This window comes from Melanostigma gelatinosum (assembly GCF_949748355.1).
Source record: "Melanostigma gelatinosum genome assembly, chromosome: 8".
Classification (NCBI taxonomy): domain Eukaryota; kingdom Metazoa; phylum Chordata; class Actinopteri; order Perciformes; family Zoarcidae; genus Melanostigma; species Melanostigma gelatinosum.
Window position 1 is genome coordinate 23026809 of NC_136641.1, and position 19612 is coordinate 23046420.

Sequence of the window (19612 nt, forward strand, 5' to 3'; positions counted from 1 at the left end):
TGTTTGCGGACTCCTTCAACCTGCACTTTTTTCTAAAGTGTATCTCGTGCTCTACAACACTGCCACTTTCGTCCACAGGGACCACCAAAATCAACACAAAATGAAAGTTCCTTGTAGTAGCTTTAAAATGATCAACAGTAAATGTATTCACTATGCAAAATGGCCTCTTTCACAGTGTTACATTATGCCTTCAAGGTCTCAGATGATGATGAATCTTTTTTTTTTATCATACTCAAACAAGATAATGACACACACGTTATGGTCATGTGCGACCAGATATTTTTAAGGACTTCATGGGCTCTCCTGTCAGTTTTGGGTGCACGACAACTTATGGCTCTATCTTTCTTATAATCAAATGATGACCGCACATTAATACCAGCATAACTTCGCACACCTAATTACCATAACTAAAGAAAAAAAACTGTGTGGATATGTGGGGTCTTTAATTTAACACAATGCATCATAATTAAGAAGTTGACAATCATGTTTTATGTACAAATCAATTAAACTAGTAACCATAGCAGTTAAGTAAATGCACCCAAGTAAAAATGTCAGAGTAGAAGGATAAAAAATTATAAATTGGATATGCTTAAGTAAAGTACAAGTATCTAAAAATCGTACAATACTTGGGTAAATCCCTTTCCACCATTGTGTTTACCCTCCCTCCACACCAATCATCAATTAATTAATTCATCTCGAAATAAATCAGCAGATGAATACAATGATGAAAATATGTGGCAGTCAACAGTACAACATTAAAACCCTGCGTTTACAGTCATGCATGAGTAATAATCTCATTGTTGAATGTATAATACTGTAACAGTCACAGTGGGGGGGGGGGGGGGATTACATGCAGGATTCTTACCTGTTGCCGAGTATTTATACACTGGGGTATTACTTTACCGATAAGACATCTGAACACTTTGTTACAAACCATATCTTCAATGTTAAAAGAATAGTGTTTTTCCATATTTTTACTTTTTATCATGTGTAATATCTGTGTTACCCAAAAAAATCTCCCCTATATTATGAATTCAAAGATCCACTCTTTGAAGATTCCACTGCTTTACTCTTTGCGTCCCCTTAAAAAACACAGACGAGAGGGAGCACGGTGTTGCATGTAAACCAACACAACTCTAAAATAAAGAAAGATTCTAATTGTATATCTGTATCATCATGTGAATTGATTTATTTTTTTTTTAAGCCAATCTTGACACCCCCGGCAGAAACACACACTTAGTACGGACCTGTTCGCTGGCTCGAGCGATGACGCTTCAGTCCTCACGGTTTATTTTTGCTCCGGCATTTTTCCTGCACGCTTTACATTCCACCCCTCCGATGTAGCTTATAACACACGTTTTATTTCTTTTCTTTTTTTAACCCTGACCAGCTTTTCATATAATCTGAGCTCGGATATTAATCGCCTTTTTTCCCTCCGTGTTTTCCGCTCCTACATGCCGCTTCCCCCGCTGTCTTTTACTGCATTTTAGATGTATTCCGTGCCCCTGGTCTCCTCCAGTAACCCATGTCTGTGTGCAGCCCGCCTCCCTCCGCTCTCAATAGATGGTGCAAGTCAAAATGTCCAAATCGCCCGTAGACCCAGTGTCTGCTGTGGAAACAGGCTCTCAGTCGCACTATTTTCAGGTAAACCACCACACATTTCCATTCCTTTATTCACAAGTGCGAATGAGGAGAGAGAAAGAAGAAGAAGAAGAAAAGGTTAGCTGATGTCTTGCTACTTGTTGTTGAAATTGAGGCGTCGCGATTTGGCAACGAACTACTTTTTTTTCCACCTCCGCCTTCACTGAAACTGCAGATTGATGCTTGATCACATTATGGTTATTATGTCTCTCTCACACACACGCGGGATGAATATCCCTTTACGTGTTGATACGTTTGCTGCTCGTGTCTGTTCAGGGATTTATTTTTATGGATTTTTATTATTCATTTCAATGCATTTCCTTCAACTAATGTAGGTAAATCAGCACACATCAGTAACTTGAATATACCCTGGCTTGTATTGGCATAAAGATACTGGCACACTATGACTCTGACTCACCTGTAGCCTGAATCTACAGGGCCCTGTCAGCATGCTGCAACATCCATGCTTTGTTATAAATGGACTGTGTTATAAGAGGCACCGGGGAAAAAAATATGCTTTACACAGACCAGAATGTGCAGCTGGATTAATTCGGTCCTGAAATATATGTGTTATTGGCAAAGCCACAGCTGTTATATATAGACTGGTGCACAGCAGCTCTTTTGCACCAGTCCCTACTAAATACACGCTTTTATTTTGTTCTTTTTTAAGAAAAAGCCTCAAAGCCTGTCTATCTGTCTTTATTTATTCCCTCACTGGTGTGCGTCTCTTTCATCACAGCTGCCCAGGAAGTTGCCGAAACGCAAGAGCCGCTTCAAACGCTCAGATGGCAGCACATCTTCTGACACGACATCCAGCTTCATCAAACGGCAGGTAAGGGAAAGAAAAAAGCTCCCGGAGGCATTTGTTGGCTTCCTTTATTTATGCAACGTAGGCTACATCATTGAGCTGGTACATCACAGTCACAGGCCGATTATCTCACTGATTGTCAGTGGGAGGGAAGTGCTGCAGCTTCTGTGGAAAATGTGGGCCGTGTTGTGTTCTTAAGTCTGAATAAACCTGTAAGTTGAAGATGATTTCTCAAAAGAACAGGTGTCTCTGCATTGTTTTGTTGGCTGTTGGTGCAGGCATGCAGCACCTCTGTCTCAGGTTTAAGCTGTTGGTGGGGTGCATTTATTATCCTTATACATCCAAAACATGTGCTCTGCATCTTCATCCTCAGAGCTGCTTCATCCTCCCCAGGTTCAGTTGTTGTTCTGACCAGCAGAGAGCAGCACAATGCGTGAAAAAATGTCAGTGAGTTACAAAATCCCAACACAGCCCAGTTTTCTTAATTAATGTTTCCAGGTCAAGCACGTGTGGAAGACTCTGGTGGAGATTTGCTGTTATTTAAGACAAAACTCTGACTGATTTCTGGGCCTCATGATGTCATGATGTGACTGGAGGGCTGATGTGAGTCATACGGTCTCATCTGGATCAGCTGATTCGTGTTTGTTTCTCAAGATGTATTTGATTTATTGGTTTTGGGTGTCGTTGTAAAGCAGAGGTCGTTGTAGTTTCCCAGAGTCCAGCAGAAGGGAGAACTCGATCCTGTGCATGCAGAGCTCATCAGCTGCTGAAGTTCCTGAGCCTGGACACATCAGAGAGGGAAAGTCAGGAGTTGGGAAGGATTCAAATATCACTCCTCAAAATTGGAGCCTGATGTACTGATGACAGAAACTGACAGATTATTCATATTTCTGCAGGCTTTTACACCATCTCGAGTATTGATTTAGTCCTGATTTATTCATTTAGAGCTGAAACGATGAGAGTAGAATAGCTCACCACGGTGGAAACATTCTTTGGCCCACCTAGAAGTTCACTAAACACACACACACACACACACACACACCACACAGCAACACTGACAGCATGAGGTAGTTGATTAAGTGATTAAATGAAAGACAGAAAATGAATCTACAGCTATTTTGATTATGAATTAATCATTTAAAGTCATTTTTCAAGTAAAAATACCAAACAGTCAGTTTCTCAAGTGAGAGGATTTGCAGACTGTTGGTTACACAAAACAAGTGATTTAACATAATCGTGGACTTTATAAAAGGGTTTTACTACTTTTTACAGGCCAAGAAATGTTTGGATTATTAGAGAAAGTAATCAACATATTAATAGATAATGAAAATAATTGTTAATTGAAATGTTTAAACCAGCTTTTGTGTGAATTTAATCAACTAAATCCTAAACTAAAGATCAAAACATGTTGATGAAAAATAAGTTGAAATACCTCTTCAATAAAATAACATATAGAAACTAAATTCATACTTTTGATGGTCGATTATTAACCTTTTTAATAAAGTGAGAGTGCATGTATGTCCCTGTATATATGTGACAATTGTAATAAAGTATTTATAAAAAGGTAATAGCATAAGCAGTAACGCTGAAGTCAGCATGCTCAGATGTTTTGCGACTTCACTCTTACTTGGTGTGGAATGAGAAGTAGCTCATCAAAGCTAACATGAGCTAATGCAAACATGAGATAATTACACCACAACAGTGTAGCTGTCACAGCTAAGACAGCTTCATTGTTAGTGTAGTGGATACAAGTCGTGCCATCACAACTTCACAGAGCCCAAAGTGACATCCTAGAATTGTTTTATGTGACCAACACTCCAAACAAACCCCAAAAATATTTGATTGACGATATATGATACAAACAGGACGCAAAATCCTCATATTTGAGCACATATCTGGCAAAAATGACTCAAAACTATCTAACGATTGTTTTTGTTGCAGCTCAACTCAAAATGCAGTCGAAAAGAAAGTAACGCTTCATTAAAAAAAGTTCTTCGTTAACTTAAAGTCCCATTAAAATCCACTCATACGGTTGTGAGGGCTGGAGGCGTGATGCCCGTCTCTCCACAGAACCACGGTCACCGCAGACGTGATGAAAAATACCTCCGTCTCACCATTAGCGTGAGGGACTGTGGAACTGAGAGGCGTTAGTGAGAAGAAGTGGGGGGGAAAAAGGGCTGAGCAGACATCTTCTTCAGGCGGGGACATTAGTTATTCTGATCGGGTGGTGGGGGGGGGGGGGGGGGGCTTAATGACAATCTCCAGATTCCCTGAGAATATTGCACGGCTTAAATTATTCACGATGCTCATTTTGAAGGCCTTCGGCGAAGTGATGTGTGGGTTCATTGTTCACACGAGCACCTTTTAGTTTCTTTTTAATCATTACACCTTCTCCCTGCACAACAGCCCAAAAAAAGGTGATATGATAAATTGTTTCATGCAGAAGGGGCCGATTTCCCAAACAGAGCAGATAGTTTCTCGTCTGTGACAGGGGTGGGGTGTCTATGGAAGGAGCAGTGGAGTATGACTCATTTCTGCAGCAGGATACAATAAGCAGTATGCTGCCATAAGTGTGGACGTATGTGTTGCATGTAGGACACGAGGGGTCGGAGCAGGAGGAGAGACCTTGAGCTGTGCCTTCTCTGTTTCCTGTCTACGTGCGCGTGTTGAATCGGACCTTTGATAGCCGAGGATGGGGTGCAAATTTAGAGAGGTGGTTTGATGAAGTGACGCAAAAAGCTTTGTTTCTTTGTGCGTGTGTGTGTGTGTGTGTGTGTGTGTGTTTTGATGGGATGAGGTGGGGTAAGAATAGGACGGAAGGTGTTGCCTGCTTCAGTGCAGGTCGTCCCTGGTTTGGGGACGGGACACAGTACAGTCTGTCTGCATTATACAGCATGTAGTGGATAGAGAGCGGGGGGGGGGGCGGCAGCAGCAGCATCACCTCCACATTAACTGAGTAAGTACAAATGACTCGACACAGTCAGCCTCTTCTTCTTCTCCCTGTCTGAAACTCCTTCTCCTCCCGTCTCCCTCCATCATCATCGTTTAGTGGCGTTTCCATCGTTTTGTCGCCGCTCCTCTCTCTCTCTGTTTTCCTTTGTCTTCCTCCTTCAACCCCCCTCTTCTCTCCTTCCTTCCCCTGCTTCACTTTGTGATTGCCGTCGTCCCGCGTGCGCTCTTCTCGGGTCCTCGCTGACTCTCGTGATTGATCAATTTGAAACACGGTACGCCTGAACTCGACTTTGATATTGATGTAACCACAGAGTGATTTATTGCGTTGTGTATCAGAGAGCTCTGTGCATGTGTAACTTGCTGACATTGAATTACGACCGCACCTTTAATCGAACACTTTTTGAAATTGGATATTTGGCTACTGGATTTCCAAATCACTGGAGCTGGCAGTTTTTTTTTTTTCTTCTTCTGGTGTTTCAGTCTTCTGAATAATATATTCTGCTCTTGTGCAGAATCTCCTTCCTGCAAATAAAGCCAGAGGAATTAGATTTTAGCATCAGCAAATTGTGTTTTGCATGTTATATCCATATATTACAAATCATATGTATTCAACATTACTACCAACCATTTCAAAGGTATGCAGTAGATTTTTGAGTTGTTTTCTTTCCTGCTATCCAGGTTGTTGTTGGTCAACGCTCTGACACCTGCTGTCTGTCTGGTGTGAGTGCTTTCTGTCTGTCTGGATGTTCCCCTTCACTCTTCCTCTGTCTCTCTCTGCACACCTGGCAATCTGGGATCAGCAAGTCATCCAGTAATGACATCTTCCCTACAAGACCCCCCCCAGCTCACTGCATCGGGTTTCCCTCCAGCCAGCCAACAACTCACCATCTCTGCCTGCATCTGTCAATAAAATACCTGTTTTCCCCTCACCTGCTTGTCCAGTGGCTGCATTTGAGTTCAGCTTTTAACCGTGACAATACGTCTCGGCCACTATGAATCCAGCAGACTGGGATAAAGCCCACCGGGCTGTAGCTGCTTTGGGAACGGCAGCAAGCTCAGCCCACCTGGATACAGTCCGCCAGGCGGGCTCCACCAGGGGGCCCTCCTCGGCCAGCACAGCCAAGCTCTGCAGGACTTCATGGACGGCCTCCGCAAGCTCTTCGGGGATGTGTCCAGGATTCAGGACCAGCTAAACCCGCCTGCTAGCTTCATTCCTAGCCCACCTTAGCATGTGTCTCGCCACTGCAACGTTATGATTGAAATCCAGGATTAAGGTCAATCTTTTCTAACTCAATGTGAACTTGTCTGCGATTAAGGATTAATGAGTCTAATTTCCTGAGCAGCACCTCTCTTCCTACGATTCTCCCTCTCTGCGAATTCCAACCTCTGACGGGCCCGGCGAGCCGAGTTTGAGGCGAGGGATGACGACGCTTCCCATGAGCCACCGAGGCGAGACGATTCACCTGAAGCCGAGCCGATGCAACCGGGCCGATGCAACCGGGCCGATGCAACCGGGCCGCTTCCGCCTCGGGCCTAAATGAAAGGCCGATGCCACATCGCCTGCAACATCTGTTTGTACTGTACAAAAATACAATACACCTCATAGTGATGAACCCACAGCGACGTATCACCAGACACTGCAGCTTTACGAAGCGTTTTGACCTCTTTCAGCTCATTGTTTTGGTTTATGTCAACCAAAACAATGAGCAGGCCTTTCCCTCAGGAGTTGATGAAGAGCAAACCAGAACTAAAAGGAGAGTGAATATTGCAGTGAATTTTGCCCTGGATTCAACAGGTGGACACAAACATGACTCCAAATGAATGTTGCTCTGTGTCTGCTGGGCGTGTAAATAACTTTATGGGGTGATATGTTCCGCCCAAGGTTTCTTCCTGTTTAAGGTGCTCGCTCATGTGGGGAATGTTGTAGAGTGCGGTCTAGAGCTGCTCTATATGAAAAGTGTCACGTAGAGATAACTTGTTATGATTTGACGTCATATAAATAAATTTAATTGAAAAGTCACCGTTGGGGTCACTGCCCCCTAGTGACCCCAAAATCAATTAACGCAGGTTTAATATCATTAATAACAGATTTATGATTTGTCTAGTGATATTCCAGGTGTCAAAAGACCCCTCAATCAATTTGAAAATGGTACATTCCAATTTACATTTTCAATGATAGGGTTTTGTTTACATTGTGATCAATAATTGTTCCTTTAAAGTATTTTTTCATCATGACTAACGAGTTAATTAACCTACGTGTCTTCCCAAAAGAAAATTAGAAGGTAAACTGTAAAGAAGGTATCGGTAAGATCCTGATGAAATTAATGTAGAAATCTCCTGCCATTCTGTCCCTAGACTGAAGGATTAATTGGCCCTCTCGAGGACTCGACGAGCTGGATGACACACTTCCTTGTTGGCCCCTCCCTCCCTGTGGAGTTGAGGCCATCAGTGTTGCAGTGTGTGAAGAATAATCACAGAAACAGAAGAGGAGGGAACAGTTAATTTTAGCTCCCAGACGGGGACGTTTGGCAGTAAGGAAAATAAAACAACAAAAAAACAAGACATCCTCAGACCAGACCAAAAAGAAGAACTCACGTCGTTACACTCTGCATTGCAGCTCTGCTTCTCCTGCAAAATACATAGTTTCCCCTTCAGATACATTGGTGGCAACCGTGTTCTGTTTTCGGATGCGACCGGTATAGCCAGTGTGCAGCAGAGGTCCACAGCCTCGTGTCCAAACATTACCACTGAACAGCAATCACAGCCCAGACAGCTCTCTGTGTCCCAACATCATTAAACCCATTTCACCGTATTCATTCCACTTTTATGTCCGTGTGTGTTTGAGCGTGTTCCCGGTGTGAAGAGGTGTGAAGACGTCCTCCTAATCAGCCAGGTATGCAACTCTCTCTGCCTGTCTCTGTCTTCTCATGCCCCCCCCCCGCTGTGTTTCCCCTCTTCTCTTCTATCTGCGATGAGGATAGATATGTAGGTCTCACTCCACTCCTTCACAGCATTTTATTATGTTCTAATCTCATCTTCCCCGCGAGATAGCCTCGCTTTATCTTGTCATATAAATCCTTTATACGCGCTCTCGTCCGTCCCTCCAACCATCCTTCATTCACTCTCCGTCCTCGTAAAACATCCTTCTCTTTTCAGTATATCTTGTCCCCCCCCCTCTCTGTCTGACTTTCGAGCTATCTTGCTCTTCCTCCTCACCCTCCCTCTCTCTCTCTCTCTCTCTCTCTCTCTCTCTCTCTCTCTCTGCTGCTCTGGCAGTGGTGCAGTGTTGCCTTGCAGAGCTTGTGAGTGCTAGAAATCAGATCTAGTTATCTAACACAGACACATACAAAATAAAGCAGGAGAGGCGTTCGCTTGCGGTTTCTCTGGGGCTTGACACATTTTTGGGTCGTATGTATGCATTCTGAGGCGCAGAGAAAGCTAAAGGTGGTGGTTGTTCTTCATGTCTGGGCACTTCTTTTTGTATTTTGAGCCTGAATTTCCTTTTGTTGCGCTGCTGCTAATTGGTCCTCCAGAGGATTCGTTTGTGTATGTTGACAAGATGGATGACCAGAACTAAGTCGCTGCACTTAAGAGGAAAGGAAAACCAAAGTGAAATCTGTTTTGTGTGGTGTACTTCAGTTTCTTTATCTTGCTTCATTTGCAAGAAGATGCTTGATCATATCAGTAGATATTATTGTAATTATGGATCTTGAGTTGCCTGTGAGAGATTTATCTTTTCATGTCTGTCTCATTCATCACTTCTTGTACTCTTTTGTATTTCCTGTTTGCCTCCTGTCTTGGATTTGTTTTTGCTGCAGCGGTTCTCTTTACTGACAGATTCAGGGCTGAGTTCCTCCAAAGAAATCCCAAATATAGGAGCGCTCACACACACAGGACCCACACTGCATCTGCAGCTCCTCTCCGTACTCTTCTCCTCATATGATTGTCCTCAATGGAAAGAGGCAATTGTTGGGAACGAAACGGAGCGTGTTTGAGTTATCAGCACACATGAAAAACGAAATAGTTGACATCAGTAGAATTATTAATGTCAGATTATTAACAATTATTAATAATAACGAGGCACCAACAGGGACCAATAACCAAACTATAGACTCAGTCTCATAATTAGTATTCACTCACAATGTCAACAGTCAAAGTACTATTACACATTCAGAGTGTAAGTGAAGGTTGAGGACGAGCAACAGGCCACATATACAACTAATCACAATACACATGCACAAAGTAATCATACAGCTGCTCTTTAAAGTATAACAGAGTTTATTACGCTCCAATAATGATGATCTAGTCAACTGATATCTAAAACTAACAACAAAACTATACATTCATGAGCACGCTATCTAAAATCAACAAACTGTGGTAAGAGTGTGTGTGTGTGTGTGTGTGTGTGTGTGTGTGTGTGTGTGTGCGTGTGCGTGTGTGTGCGTGCATGCATGTAGTGTGTGTGGGGGGGAGAGGCGAGAGCACAGCTCAGACAACGTATGATGTCGCGAGACTCTAAAAATGGCGAATATAAAGGTCTCGCTATCGACACGTGTCCGAAGCAGTTAGCTCACCCCGGAGGTGGTTGGTTTTAGAAAATATTCATAATTATTATTATTGTAGTATATATATAATATCGTTATAATATAACATATGTTGTCGTTTCAGCTCTACAGGTTGTGATGCAGTCATTTCAGTAAATAATCACAGGAAACCTTGCAGGTTCAGAATAAAAGCCAGCAGCAGCACATCGTCACCTTTTTGACTTTGTGTAAACGTCTCTCTGTGTGCTTCATCTGTCGCTTTCAGCATAATTTGCGAGCCATCCCTGGGATGTCCTTAAACCTCTCACAATGAGAAATGATGGCCAGCATATAGTTTGCTAATGAGCAAATGTCCTTGGAGAATAAACATGGGGAACAGAGGATGTCTATGTGCTGCACTGTGGGGGATGATGGAATGGATCGGGGCCAGGCGGGAGAGAAGAGGAAGCGGTTGCCTTCTTTGTGCTATATTTGGTCTTCCAGAGGATGGCTGGTGTGGGAGAGCAACACATTGTGTTGGAGATGCATGAATGTGTTCATGAATACAGACACGTATTTGCATGCACACCTGCACACAAAGACTGCAGAACAGAAACACAGATGAAAGCATGAACGGAAGCAGAAGGTCTGCCTATGTAGCCTCATAGTAATAAGCTTTAGTAGTCTCGGCATGACTAGATGGAAATTATTATTTCTTATTACTAATTACAACTAATATGTCAACCTCCGTCTCGCTCCTGACAGGGGTCGGCTGATTCGTACACCAGTAGGCCGTCGGATTCAGACCTGTCAGCAGAGGAGGACCGCGAGGCGTATCGGCGTGAAGCCGAGCGCCAGGCACAACTGCAGCTCGACAGAGCTAAGGTACGGCACGCAGTGATTTACACTGCCGCATACTGGAGCCTTAAGTCAAGTCCGGAGCCACTTGTGGGCCTCTGCTGCTCCAGAAGAACCTTCATATATGCCCTCAAATAGGGCTGGGAGGTATGGCCGAACTCTTCTATCCCGGTATAGGCATTTCATATCTCGATAACGAGATATATCACAATATCTCGATAACGATATATACGATATATAAAGCTGGTTTTAGTGCAAAACATAGGTGGGAAACATTGTTTTGCAAGTCTCAAGTAAATCTCAGTCCTTGGTTGTTAAGTCCAGAGTTTAAGCCCTTATATCAGCAGGTCCCAAGTCCAAGTCCTAAACTTTCTATTTTGAGTCCTGAACAAGTCATTGTGAAATTAGGAACAGCAGCAACAGCAGGTTAACTTTACTGATGGCCACCCATAACGTTAGCCGCTGTTAGCATGCGCACCTCAACTTTATGGTCTTCGTGTCGTGTCAAATGTCAGAGAAAGTTGGTTGAACATTTCAGTTTTTAGCCTCGTGTTTGACGTGTTGGTGTCCGTTCTATGTTGATCACCATGTTGTCTTTATGTCCGAATGTGATTATTCGAGGTTGACCACGTGATTGGCTGCTGTCAGATCGATACGTAGTGGATCTGTTGTCTGAAATATAAGGACTAAATTTGTTGAACTCTTTTTCTGCAACGTAGTTTTTCATCTTTGGAGTGGATATCAGGTCAAATCAAAAGTCGAGGCTAAAGTCACCAGATTCATGAGTTCACACCACTTATACATTTGTTCTGCTGTTTCCATCGCTAACGAGTGTTTTTCTTCTCTCTCCACAGTCCAAAACTGTCGCGTTTGCAGTAAAGACGAATGTGAGTTACTGCGGAGCTCTGGATGAGGACTGTCCTGTCCAAGGAGCTGCAGTCAATTTTGATGCCAAAGACTTCCTGCACATCAAAGAAGTGAGTGACAGTGTGTGGTTGAGTACGATGAACCCCTTCATTACATTAAAACAACATTAATAGATGTGACACGGTTCTGTTGTCGCACTGAACTGAACAGAAGTATAACAATGACTGGTGGATCGGCCGGCTAGTAAAAGAGGGAGCAGACATCACCTTCATCCCCAGCCCTCTGCGACTGGAGGCCATGAGGCTCAAGCAGGAGCAGAAACAAAGGTCTGTTCACAGCATCAGACGTCTCGGAGGACTCATTCCCGCAGTAAAAGTTTGATAACACAGTGTGTTGCTGTTGCAGGAAAACAGGGGGTAACTCCTCCAGTTTAGGGGACATGGTGACTGGGAGTTGGAGGACCACACCGCCATCTGCAGGTGAATGTAAGTACTGCAAACATCTCTCTTTAATTCTTTACTGGAACAGAAAACGACTTTCCCCTCTGTCTGCTTCTGTCTCCCTTCTGTCATTGATTGTTACTTTCTTGTTTTCACAAGCCAAACAGAAGCAAAAACAGGTAGGTTTGGGTACTTTATGATGGCACAGCATGTGCTCATAATACGTAGTTTATTATTATCTATATATATATCTATATCTACATGTCTTTAAAATGTCTTTAAAAGTGTTAAAAATGTCTTGAACAGTCTTTTTTTTTTTGTATTTTATAAACGAGGTGATGGGAGACGGGTACCTTTATATTGCTTCTTTTTTTAAATCTATAAACACTATAAAATGTGACGGTGGATTGTGCATGTAGGTGCTTTTTGTGGCGTAATTATGTTTCATTATTATTGTTTCTAGTCACAGTAGTTAGGAAGTTTATTTAGTAAAAATTGGTGGTATTAAAAAGTCCTCAATTTAATTCAATGGCCTCTGCAGAAACCATGGTTATGTAATTGCTTTTAGCTTTTTACAACAAACAAACCCAGCCCCCATCATTTCTCACCCCGGCTCTCTCTGTTCTTCGTCCCCCTCCCCTCGTCATCCCCTATTTCTGGCAGGAGCACGTCCCTCCCTACGACGTGGTGCCCTCTATGAGGCCGGTGGTCCTCGTGGGACCATCGCTGAAGGGCTATGAGGTGAGCCTCTCCTCCTTTGACCTCCAGCAGACACAGAATGCCTGCCTCACACTCTTCACCGTTGAACCTGTTCCTGCACTGCCGCAGTTTGTTGTTTGAATCACAATCAACGGACCTGAAATAAGGCCGAGATATTTTACTGGTGAAACCTGTTCGATACATTTTCAATGAGTCATCACATCTAAGTTGTTATTTTAACTTGTTGTCTTCTTATCTCCGTCAGGGGCCGAGAAGCAAACCAAAACAGTTTTCTTGATGTTGAATTTTAGATGTTGCGTGTACATAAGTAACCTTTTGAGAGAAAAACGTAACACAAATTTACGTTTGCATACATTTGTTTCATTTGATTTATTTATTGATTATTTATTCCATTTTTATTTTTACACTGATGTAGCCTAAAAGTTATATTGCACTATCAAGAGATTAAAACTACAATGATGCCCTGGAAAATATGTAACTAATGAGAAAATGATGAGATGAAGTGATTTCAAATACAGGTGTATGTTCACTTGTTTCCCTTTTGTTTTTCTTTTACTCGTGAATTTACTCACTACTCACATTATTTCCATAAATATTTTAGAAGTCTTTCTCGAGTTCTTGTTTTTATAAAGCAGCAATACTTTTACTTGAATACGGCCTTTGTCTACTCTGTGTACATGAACGGTTTATGTACAGTAATACAGAGAGAAGCTCTTCTTAAATCTGGTTGTTTTGGTATCCTGACGTTAAATCAAAGCAAAACATAATTTCCTCTGGAAGTTTGTGTTCCGTCTGTTTCTTACCTCTCTTCTTCCCACTAAGGTGACGGATATGATGCAGAAAGCTCTTTTTGACTTCCTGAAACACAGATTTGAGGGAAGGTCAGTAAAGCGGAGAGATGATCTCTGTAGTTGTGGAAAGTAACTTAAAATGAAATGAATCTGACCAAGAAGTCTCACAGCATATTTATTTCTCTCTCTCTATGTTTTTTCCGCAGGATCTCAATCACTCGTGTAACTGCCGACCTGTCTTTAGCCAAGAGATCTGTCCTCAACAAAAGACCCATAATGGAGAGGTCCAACACTCGCTGCAGCCTAGGTGACTCATGTCAGCATGAAAGCTCCTGAAATCTTTATGGTACAAAGAAGCAATGAGTTTGAACTCAAATCGAACGTGTCTGTGTGTGCAGCGGAGGTTCAGAGTGAGATTGAGAGGATATTCGAACTCGCCAAAACCCTGCAGCTGGTGATTCTGGACGCGGACACCATCAACCATCCTGCACAACTAGCCAAAACATCCCTCGCACCCATCATTGTCTACGTGAAGGTTTCCTCACCAAAGGTACAGTAGGTCACTTCACTCGCAGGCTGTCTCATCTTCCTCCGCCCGAAAGCTGAAGCGTTGCTCTAATGTTTTCTCTCAGGTGCTCCAGAGGCTGGTCAAATCCAGGGGGAAGTCTCAGAGCAAGCACCTGAATGTGCAGATGATGGCTGCAGACAAACTCTCTCAGTGCCCGCCTGTGAGTGGATGCTTTTCTTTCTAGTCCCATTCAGTCCTTTTTCTGGAACGCCATCATGACGTTCACATCTTGCGGTCTTAATTGAAACAACTCAACAACTGTTGGATGTGTATTACCACGAGATGTGGTGTATACATTGTCATGGGGGTGAGTGTGATACAGCAAGGGGAGGACCCAAATGCAGACCATGCAGGGCGACAGCGACAGTTCAGGGTTTTGATCGCTGAAATGAAAGTAAAAAAAAAAAAGATTTCATTTCTCATTTTCTTTGTCTGTCATTTGTAGGATATGTTTGATGTCATTTTGGATGAGAACCAGCTGGAAGATGCATGTGAGCATTTGGCTGAATACCTGGAGATCTACTGGCGTGCCACTCACCTCCCAGGCAACACCCCTCTTAACCCCTTATCGGAGCAGACTCTGATGACCCCGCCTTCTGCCATCTCCAGCCTGCAGGTGAGTTTGTCTTCATCTGTTCAAGAAGTTTTAATGCGCTTTTCATGGCTCTATAAGCAGGAGTCTCTGTTTTGAACATGTTGTGTGTTGTCACTGTCTTTACCAGCTCTTCCCATCTCAGATTCTCACTCCTTTGTTTTTATTGTCTCCAGTTGTCTCGTCTGTCCTCTCACTCATCCACGCTTAACATTTTTGCAGTTTTCTGAAACACAGGAATTAATTGAATGATCGCTTACAAAATTGGGTGAGTAGTAGGGTTTATGATCTACGTATATGTATATATAATGCTGTATATATGCATATTTATATTTATTTATATTTGAACTCTCAACCCCAACAATCCTCTTTTACACACCTGAACACAGATTACACAGCGGCTGAGACAGTGAATGAACAGCATTGTATTCATTCAGATCTCACCACAGAGAAGATGACGTGTTTTGTCTTCATTGCATCCTGCCTCCTTTCCTTTAGTTCATGGTCTCAGGTGAATCACTGCTCCTCAGGCTTTCTGGGAGGAAAATTCACAAAGCAGCTTCAATCGTAATACAATAGCTCAGAGTGTTGCGTTTGGAAAGTATAGAACGTCTGTGCGAGGTGTAATTATCAGACGATTATTCTCTGTTTTCGATCGGTGATGATCCTTTTCCCGAGCATGCTTCGTGAATGGCGTCCCCGCCCTCAGTGGCACATAATGCTATCTTGAATGATGGCATATGATCAATGCTTCTATAATGTGTTCACCCAAACTAAATGCATAAACTGAGACCATAACATCAGCACAGTAACATTTCGTGTTCTGGAATTATCTCCTGACCATCCATTCAACTCTTTCACCGGCATTTCTTTCGTTGGGTGTCTGTGGTATTAATCTGTGTACACGCAGACAAAACACTGTAAACGAAGAAGGACTTTTGAAGAGACTTTACCAACACTGCAAACACTGCTGCATATCAATTCACGTCAAAGCCCCAATGTATTGTACATTATATGTTATTATTATTACATGTGTAAATTGCAGATTATTACCGCGACTCCTTGTCATGATTTCCCACATCTTGAGGTTTTAGAAACTTTCTAAAACAACATTTTTAAGAGAACAGTTAATTCGTTGTGTCTTGTGGCTTTGAACACTAGAAATAGAGACTCATGAATAGTTGAATATTAACTACCTCTGCTAACATGAACCGAAGGCGTTTCAGCTGTATTCCATATATGTAATGTACGGAAGAGTATCTGCAACAATTTTGTTATTTGATAAATGTTTAAGTCGTTTTTAGCCTTAAATGTTTCCTATACTGTACAGCAAGTTAGTCATGTGCACATAGGTGCTGTATTCAAAAAGAATCAACACAAATGAAATACAAGGAGTACAGGCACACTGGAATGATAGTTCCCTTTAATTTCATTCATCAGTAAAGTGAGCTGTGTCCTTTTGTGATTTATTGCCAAGTGCTGATTGTCAGATCTGATTTATAGCTCACAAATTCTGATGTTTAGCATCAAAAGTGCAGTGTTTACATTCTCACAGCTATACATACTGTATATGTATACATACACATACACACAGGCATATACAAAGTTATCTTTTTACCTCGAAACAACACTGACATGTCTATATCGAGGTTGAAAGAGTTACTGGTCGCTGTGGTTGTTCCGCCGGGTTGTACCGGGTGTGAAGAGAATTCTTCCAAAAGCGACTCAGATTAAAATCATGAAATGGAAGAGGAAATTAAATATTTGTGTAAACATCCCTCTGCTGCAGCTCAGCAAGGAAGCGCAGTCTGTGAAAACACAAAAAAACAGATTGTTGACTTTACTTGTTAAATGTGCTGACGCCTTTTATGAGCTCCAGGAGGGGATGTGTTTTCACCCGGAGGGGGCAAGAGGAACAACTGTAGCAACCAATAACCTTTTCAATGTACGTTCGGGCGTGTTAGTGTTGTTTTAAGATAGATTTCCTTTAAAATCCTTCTTGATGTAGTGTTTGCATTATTTTGTCTACCCTCTGTGTGTTTACTGTCTTTGAAAACTGGCTGTTACCAAAAAGTGTGAAGCTGCTCTCAGAGTGCTTTTCTTTTTTTTTTACCCTCTTTATTCATTTTCCTCCCTCCATGACGACTCGAATCCTCCAGAACCAGAACAAGAACCAGCCGCAGCCTCGTGAGGCGGTGGGCCTGGAGGGTGAGGAGGAGGCAGGTGAGGAGGCCCACTCCCCCCTGGAGCAGGACAGTCTCATGCCGTCCGACGAGGCCAGCGACTCCCTGTCTCGCGGCCGGAGGGGGAGCCCGTGCCACAGGGAGGGCGGGGAGGAGGAGGAAGAAGAAGAGGAGCAGGAGGAGGAGGAGGAAGAGGAGGAGGACGAGTATGCCTCCCCCTGCCATGCTCGCACATACAGGGACATGTACCCCTCTCAACGTGGGCACACCGGCAGTGTCCACAGTGCCAACGGGCACGAGTCACATGACAGGCTGCTCCAACGCGAAGCTCAGCAAGGCCACAACCAGAGGAACAACCGCCAGCGCAGCCGGCCCTGGCCCCGAGACACCTACTGAAGAGCGAGGCCCCCGAGACACCGACTGAAGAGCGAGGCCCCCGAGACACCTACTGAAGAGCGAGGCCCCCGAGACACCTACTGAAGAGCGAGGCCCCCGAGACACAGACTAAAGAGCGAGGCCCCCGAGACACCTACTGAAGAGCGAGGCCCCCGAGACACCTACTGAAGAGCGAGGCCCCCGAGACACAGACTGAAGAGCGAGGCCCCCGAGACACCTACTGAAGAGCGAGGCCCCCGAGACACCTACTGAAGAGCGAGGCCCCCGAGACACCTACTGAAGAGGGAGGCCCCCGAGACACCTACTGAAGAGCGAGGCCCCCGAGACACCGACTGAAGAGCGAGGCCCCCGAGACACCTACTGAAGAGCGATGGCCCCCGAGACACCGACTGAAGAGCGATGGCCCCCGAGACACCGACTGAAGAGCGATGGCCCCCGAGACACCGACTGAAGAGCGAGGCCCCCGAGACACCTACTGAAGAGCGAGGCCCCCGAGACACCGACTGAAGAGCGAGGCCCCCGAGACACCGACTGAAGAGCGATGGCCCCCGAGACACTGACTGAAGAGCGAGGCCCCCGAGACACCTACTGAAGAGCGAGGCCCCCGAGACACCTACTGAAGAGCGAGGCCCCCGAGACACCTACTGAAGAGCGAGGCCCCCGAGACACCTACTGAAGAGCGAGGCCCCCGAGACACCGACTGAAGAGCGATGGCCCCCGAGACACCTACTGAAGAGCGAGGCCCCCGAGACACCTAGTGAGGAGCTAGGCCCCTCCTCCGGCCTCCAGATCCGCATCGAGATCACCCCAGGCCGTCTTACGTTCCCAAACAAAATGGTTTTAGAGATGAAAAGCCCCAAAAATCAGAAACAGACGTCCAGTTTATTGAGTTCACAACTTTAGGTGTATGACAGTATTTCTCTCTTCCAGACTCCCAGTTTTGATTTATTTTTAGGGGACACGCTGACCTCTCCAGGGTCACTTCATTCAGATTAAAGTCAACAGGGCTACTCACCTCTGCAATGGAACGGTTTCAGGCTACCAGCTGTACGCAAACTCAAACTTTAGCTGCTTCGCCTACGGTTTCTCTGGTGTAGGATGTCCCATATATGCTGGCCTTAAAATTCCTAAGACTTTTAACTATCTTTACTATTGCATGTATGAGTATAATTATTTTAAGACTATTTGCACATTAACGTCAGAACAGGAACTGAATGACCTTTAACGGTTAAACCAACGTAGGAATGTACTACTGTTGAGTCCATTTAACGGGAAATAGGAATGCATTTGATCACAATGTACTGAATGGGCACCTGGTTTTTGTTTCATGGCTACTGTATTTGTTTGATTTTGTTGATATGGACTTCTTCGTTGTTTCAGAGAAATGTTGCCACCCATGTCAGTTTTTTACTCTGAAGACGGTGAATTAACACACACACACACACACAGAGTTTATCACAATGTAAGTACGCGGTATGAGGCTGCAGCACAGCGTCAGCGTCACCTCGTGCGTTTTGGGCATCACTCGTCTTCGCTGTTGCACAATCACTCTCTCAACACCTCTCAGAAGAAGAAGAAGAAGAAGAAAAACAAAAGAACGGCCACAGAGAATGTAAACACAACTAAGAAAAGGGAATGTTTCTCTTTTTAAAGGGTGAATTATTCGCCAAACTTGCTTGTTTACATCGAATCACTCACATATTATTAAGCACACGCTGCGCACGCTGCAGCTCCTCTTCAAGATCTTCAGAGAATAAGCTTGCATGCCTTTTTGCACCTCCAGCACCAAACCCCCCAACCAATCGCCCTGTAATTCGATTGTAGCACGTTATTGATTGTAGCATCCATAGTTTCCACACCTATATCTCACTCCCCTCGTGCGTCTTTGCCAAAAACATCGCGTTACGTCCTGCAGTTTGATTGGGTTTCTTTTTGTTTCTTTGTTTCTTTAACAAAGCAGATCCTCAGGTGTAAAGTCCTGCACACTTCATCGCGCTCCGCTCGCACGTGACGGACGTGTCGCGCTCCTGGAGGACTCGTAGCAGCCGTGACATGACGTCATTCTGTCCCCGCACCCATTATAGTTAGTCCGCGAGCCGATGAAGAGTTTGGGGGGGGTCGATACTGTAGGAATCACTGGTTTACTGCTTCCATGTCTCACAGGTATCTCTTATCTAGTGTTCTGTATATTTTGAAGACAAAAAAAGAAAAGAAAATCAGCATGATTGAGAAAAAAAAACCTATGCAAGTGTTGCATGAAATCGGATTGTTTC

At 43.9% G+C, this 19612-nt stretch overlaps 1 protein-coding gene across 1 annotated transcript; it reads left to right on the forward strand.

Annotated features, from left to right (window-relative positions):
• The first annotated feature begins 1538 nt into the window (after positions 1–1538).
• On the forward strand, positions 1539–17406 carry LOC306780885 (voltage-dependent L-type calcium channel subunit beta-3-like). Its single transcript, XM_079273403.1, has 14 exons — positions 1539–1644; positions 2381–2473; positions 10690–10809; positions 11637–11759; positions 11860–11975; positions 12055–12128; positions 12249–12268; positions 12753–12830; positions 13632–13690; positions 13807–13907; positions 13999–14150; positions 14233–14328; positions 14614–14784; positions 16920–17406. The coding sequence occupies exons 1-14, from the start codon at positions 1564–1566 to the stop codon at positions 17337–17339; spliced, it is 1704 nt and encodes a 567-aa protein (XP_079129529.1). The 5' UTR covers positions 1539–1563; the 3' UTR covers positions 17340–17406.
• Positions 17407–19612: the final 2206 nt, after the last annotated feature.